We start from the raw sequence: 6,000 nt of genomic DNA, 5'->3' as shown, positions 1-6,000 counted from the left end.
AAAGTATACTGGATTTCCAAATCGTAGTTAGCTCTGTGCTTTTATGGGCAAAATCTGCCAAATCATGGTGAAATTTAAAAAAAAAAAAATATATATATATATATATATATATATATATATATATATATATATATATTAGTAATTGTATTTATTGTAATCTATATTTAGTTTTTAATATTTTAATTAGATTATTAAAATAGTATTGCCTATAGTGCAGTAACTGTCTTTTTATGGGACTTACTAATGCAGGTGCAACTCTGCTACAAATGAAACCAGAGACAGAGGCAGGACATTGGAATAAAAGCTCAGTCTTGTGGTTGTGAGGTCATAATGGATATGCTAATGAGGCAACTGTTACCTTTCCATTGGTGCACTGTACGGTTGTGAATCACTGTCATGGTGAAATACAGCTCTTGCCAAAATGCCCGTGCTGTTGTCTCCACAATACAGATGCCTGTTCTGACAAACCTGCCTAAATCGCGCCATTATCGCTATAGGCTGTGGTGTGCCGAACCCGTTATTTACAGGTGCAAACATTGACATGGTAATCTCTTCCGAGAGCCAAGTGTAAAGGACTGACTTCAAACAATAAAAGGAAGCTAAGAGGCGAATCAGTCTCATCTATTCAATTCTTTGGCCAGGCTGCATAATAAGCAGAGTCCTGTCAGGCGTTGCAGAAAAGAGAGGAAAAAACACAAAGCATAATAAACAAAGCCCCTATTGCTTCTGTTCCTGACAGCACTGCTGCTAAACTTTGAACAGTCGTTATTTACACCATTTGGTCCCCTCTTCAGTGCAGCTGTCGCTACGACATAAAAAGAGAGACGCACACTCGCTCTGAGCCAGCAGTCAGCAGGGAACAGGGGAAAAAGGAGCTAGGGAAATGGAAGAAAATAGAGGGGTGGTGGTAGTTAAGCGCGTAAAATCACACAAGATAAAACAGGTGATGGTTTACAGTTGGAGAGAAGAGGTGATTGTGCTCGTGAAGGTGAGGCCTAAAAGCCAGAAGGGTGCAGAAAGTTGCTTGCTCTGCAGATGCCAGATAACACCTCCAGGGGAATGTGCTTTGCACCTCCAGCATGTGCGGAGTCACACAAAAGAGCAGCGTGAAGGACAAAACCAACCCTGGGACTGGGTTTTACAACTCCATGCTAATATACTGCACCTCAGAACTGAGCTAGGAGGACAGCTAAGCTAGGATATTAGCACTCTGTTCTATGTAAGCAAAGTACTGTTTATAATTCTGCACATGCCGTTTACCTTTGATCACTTTGTCCCTTTAGCCTCTACATTCAAGTCACGAAGCGACAAACAATAGCTTCTATATCTTGACATGTCCGAGCACACTAGCAAAGCCCTGTTCAGTTAAACTCATCACCATGTTTTGGCTAATTACAATTGTTGGACTGCTTTGCTTAATCATATGTGATTCTCTGATGTGCAGGCATTGCCTACATTTGTTAGCCCTCTTGGACCACCCAGCACTAATAATGCATGCAAATCAAATGGAAGGAAAAAATAGGAGCGGAAATATGGTGAATGTGTTCGGACTGTGTAGATTGTATATATCTAATGGCTGCCTTATTCGTTTAGGGATGATTGCTCTGGTGCCAATTATTAATCCCTCCAGGACTTAATGGTGTCAAAGGGATACAAAAAAGGAAAGAGAGAAAAACAGACGAACAGAATTGGAAAGCATAATTAATGGATTCAGATCCTGTTAAACAGCCCCCTTACAGAGCAGATAGTAAAAACAGGGTGCATGGAACCGGCACCCAATTTGTTCACACTTTGTTGTAGTAATAAGATCCAGGCCTCCCTCGTGCAATGGATTGGATAATTAACTCCCTGGGATAAATGTAGTAGAAAGGGGGCCCCCCTTTTGATTTATCATATGGGGGAGATGACACTATACCGGCCTTTGCAAACTGCTATTACATAAATTGCTTTTTTTCTCAATGTACTTTACTCACTGACAAACTAGGTTGGGAAGTGTAGATAGTAAGAAAGAAGCAAATGTCAAGAAACAAGAGGGTGATGTTAATATTTGTCATAAAGGAAAACTCTTAAGCGCACTTTTCTTGACATAAATGCATTACTCAAAAAATGGAATGGCTCCGCAGCTAAAAGAAGAATACTTCTAAAACGATTTGTCAGACCTATTCAGACACGCTTTTGCTACAGTTCCTTTCTTTTTTTTCTTTTTGATGTTAGATCTTGTAATTGATAAAACAGGCACTACTCTATAGACCTCTGACTGAATGCCATTCTTAGAAACTGCTGTCTCAGAGAACCAGCGAACAGCGTGACTCAGGTCATGCTAATTTCCGTTGCTACGATGTGCTTCACCTTCCTGCTTTGTGTAATCCTGCCCAACAACTCCTTTGGAATGTGAAGATAAACCTTTCCTGACATTGTCCCTTAGAGAAGCCGCCCCCCTCTTGGGTTAAGTAGACACATTCCTTCAAAGGAGAGCCTTGGTTTAGTGAATGAGGTGCAATTTCCATTGTCTGTTTACTTTTGCGAGTCTAGATGTTCTGATGCTGATTTATGTACTCATTACTCTTGCTCTTCTCTCTTTCAGAAAAATGTGAAGACCCTGGTGAGGCGCTGGACCATAGAGTTAGCATTTAGACTACGAGGACGAAGTTTAAGCCTTCTGATACTTTTTTAAACGCTTCATTTTCTAACCTGTCAGGTCCCTCGGACCATGGAGGGACAGCAGGATTTAAAGAGGACTTTGAAGCAAAGTCCTGGATGTGGTTCCAAATGGTCCTTTACGTGCTGGTTGTTAGTCTTAATCTTTCCTGTAGTGTCCTGTGAACAGTCCTTTACGACATTTCACCCTGAGCGACGAGAATGGGCCTTCAACCATATGACGGTTCACAAGACAACAGGCGCACTCTACATTGGTGCTGTCAACCGCGTCTATAAGTTATCAGGCAACCTGACACTCCTAGTATCCCATGATACTGGTCCAGAAGATGACAACAAGGCCTGCTACCCTCCACTTATCGTTCAGCCTTGCACTGAACCTCTGGTTTCTACCAACAACATCAACAAACTCTTACTCATCGACTACTCTCAGAACCGACTACTTGCCTGCGGAAGCCTCTACCAAGGTGTCTGCAAACTGCTACGGTTGGACGACCTCTTCATCCTGGTGGAGCCCTCTCATAAAAAGGAGCACTACCTCTCCAGTGTCAACCAGACGGGCACCATGTATGGAGTCATCGTGCCCTCACAGGGCAAAGATGGGACCCTCTTCATTGGTACAGCTGTGGATGGGAAGCAAGACTACTTTCCAACCATCTCAAGTCGGAAGCTTCCTCGTGACCCAGAGTCTTCAGCTATGCTGGACTATGAGCTACACACTGACTTTGTTTCATCACTCATCAAGATTCCCTCCGACACTTTGGCATTGGTCTCTCATTTCGACATCTACTACATCTATGGTTTTGCTAGTGGCAATTTCGTCTACTTCCTGACCGTGCAACCAGAGACGCCTGAGAACAGCATGTCTTCCAGCGGGCCCTCAAACGACCTGTTTTATACCTCTCGAATCGTCCGACTCTGCAAAGATGACCACAAATTCCACTCTTATGTGTCATTGCCTATTGGTTGTGTCCGGAACAGAATTGAGTACCGCCTTCTACAAGCAGCCTACTTGGGCAAACCTGGACGAGTGCTTGCAGCATCCCTCAACATTAGTGCTCAAGATGATGTGCTCTTTGCCATCTTTTCCAAGGGTCAAAAACAGTATCATCATCCACCTGATGACTCGGCCCTCTGCGTCTTCAGCATCCGGGACATCAATGCACGGATCAAGGAGCGTATGCAGTCCTGCTATCAAGGAGAGGGGAACTTGGAGCTCAACTGGCTGTTGGGAAAGGATGTACCTTGTACCAAAGCGGTAAGAAACCTTTTTTGTTATTACTAGCCACAGCAGCTAGCTTACTAATTAGCTTGTTAAACCAGCTTTGTATGTGAAGCATTGTTAAATGCAGTATCAGAAACCCTAATCATGGAAGCTCTTTCCAAAATGTACTACTTTAATTGAGCTTGTTGTGTGCATGGCTTATTTAATAGGTTTATTACGAGTTCTATGCCTTTGAATGCTGTTCTCTTGGTGCAATATACTTTTTTGCCCTCTAAGAACCTGACAGTTCCCATGCCTGCTTCTGCTCAGGAGAAAACCTCAGTAGATCAAAACAGTCAGATGGGGAATTGTTATTAATTTGTTTTCTTTGGAATGAAGATAGGATCTGCATCATAATGTTTATGTTGCTGGTTGGTGTTCTTGCATATCCATATTTCATTCTTAAGAGTGTAACAGGATACTATCCAAGCAATCCTGTTGACCCCGCAACCTACAGGATTGAATGTCAGACATGGTTAGGGTTAGTCTAAGCATGAAAGCAGACCCCAACAAATCCCATAAAATGATTTCTAGTCTAATTTTTTCAGTGTTCTTACCCTTTGTAGACACTCCTTAAAAACGTGCTGACATGCAAATAAATCTAGAAATAGATTAATTGTTCAGGGTTTAGCCTACTTACAGTTTAAAAAAAATATGTAGTTTAAAACATCCCTAAATTCTTCCAAAAAAAAGGAGGATGTGACAGGAAGTCACATAGAAGACCACATGAAATTACTCAAGCATTTTCATTGTTCTTTACTAGTCTTGCTCCCAAAAGACCACAGTCCTCTAAGTATTTGCTGTTTAACCAGGGGTGTAAACAAACTGAATTAGAGGCACTAATAATTCTCTGTGCGGATGTTTATTTACAGGTTACCACACTGACAATTGGTGTGTCGATGCTAATATAAATATATATGAATATGTGTATATTTTTATGGCTGTCAGTGATTGTTTTGCAATGTGTCTGCATGAGTTTAAGAGAGAGTCTTTAATGACAAACTATTGCTACATGGTTTTCTCGAGGGCATCCTTTATTAGCTCCAGTAAATTTGCCATTAGCATTATGTCAGAGGTGATTGTCACTCTGAGGAAAACATTATTGAGTGTCTGAGCAGGGTGGTCTTCATAGTAGCAGACTCCACTCTGGCCCCATTAAGGACCCTAGAGGATCCCCTGTTTGACCCCAGGGGGGCCGTCAGTGGCTTATGATGTCAGCCTGCCCTCCTCCATGTTTTTCTAGGCCTCATTAAAAACATTGCACTAGAAACCTTATGCGTCTTCTCTCCTGGTACTAGAGGAATGTCAGGATTGACTGAGGAGGAGGTCTGAGATATAAAAACATGAAGATATATTTTCTATAAAAACTCCTCAGTCGATGCCGTTCAACAAATCCATGGTATTATGCAGGTAGATTTTTAGCGTTTAGCATAGCGAAGTCTGTGATCCCACACAAATCGCCACAACTCACTACCCTCTTGCTGCCACAAAGCTTTTTTTACTCCCTTTTCATGACCAGTAGGAGTATGAAAATATTTTTACAATGAAATAATCTTCCTCAGACTTTTTCGTTTGCTATTCAAGCTCGTTTTACCTAAAAAATACTGCTAGAAATCCCCTACCGTGATGTTTTTGTTTAATTTCCTGTCAGTTATTTTAAGCTATTTTTGATCACTGGAAACATGGCCTCTGCGTAGACTTCAGTCTAGTTCCTTCGGCTCCAGTGTCTCTGCTGAATTACAGAGAAAGTGAAACTTAGAGACACACAGGGTGATAGGAGGAGGAAGAGAAGTCATAAGCTGAGAAGGCCGAATGAAAGATTTATCACAGAGCCCAGCTTGCAACTGTCTTCCTGCTTGGCCAACCTGCTCGCTGCTTCACATCCAGCCCTTTGATGCTATTCACTCATTCAGCCGGTGTAACGTTTCATCAGGCTGCCTAATCAAGCCTATCGCAGTGCCATTTTCAACAGTGATCTAAGGAGGACATCCTATTGATCAGGTGGCTTCCAAAGGGACGACCCTTATCCTGATTTTTCAGGCACTTTAGATAGGTTCCAAACAAAGGGCACATTAAAAAAA

The 6,000-nt window shown here is 42.0% G+C and overlaps 1 protein-coding gene across 1 annotated transcript in view; it reads left to right on the top strand.

The window, feature by feature from the left end:
• Nucleotides 1-2,710: 2,710 nt before the first annotated feature.
• LOC306860340 (plexin-A2-like) overlaps nucleotides 2,711-6,000 on the top strand; it is a gene marked incomplete at both ends in the record, with an annotated part of 174,331 nt that continues 171,041 nt past the window's right edge. Inside the window, one exon of the mRNA XM_079401989.1 lies at nucleotides 2,711-3,913. Coding sequence (XP_079258115.1) covers nucleotides 2,711-3,913 — 1,203 coding nt within the window. The remainder of the gene's footprint in view (nucleotides 3,914-6,000) is intronic.

This window comes from Barbus barbus, assembly GCF_936440315.1.
Source record: "Barbus barbus genome assembly, chromosome: 41".
Classification (NCBI taxonomy): domain Eukaryota; kingdom Metazoa; phylum Chordata; class Actinopteri; order Cypriniformes; family Cyprinidae; genus Barbus; species Barbus barbus.
Note: the sequence above shows the minus strand (reverse complement) of the source record. Positions and strands in the feature narration are given on the sequence as shown.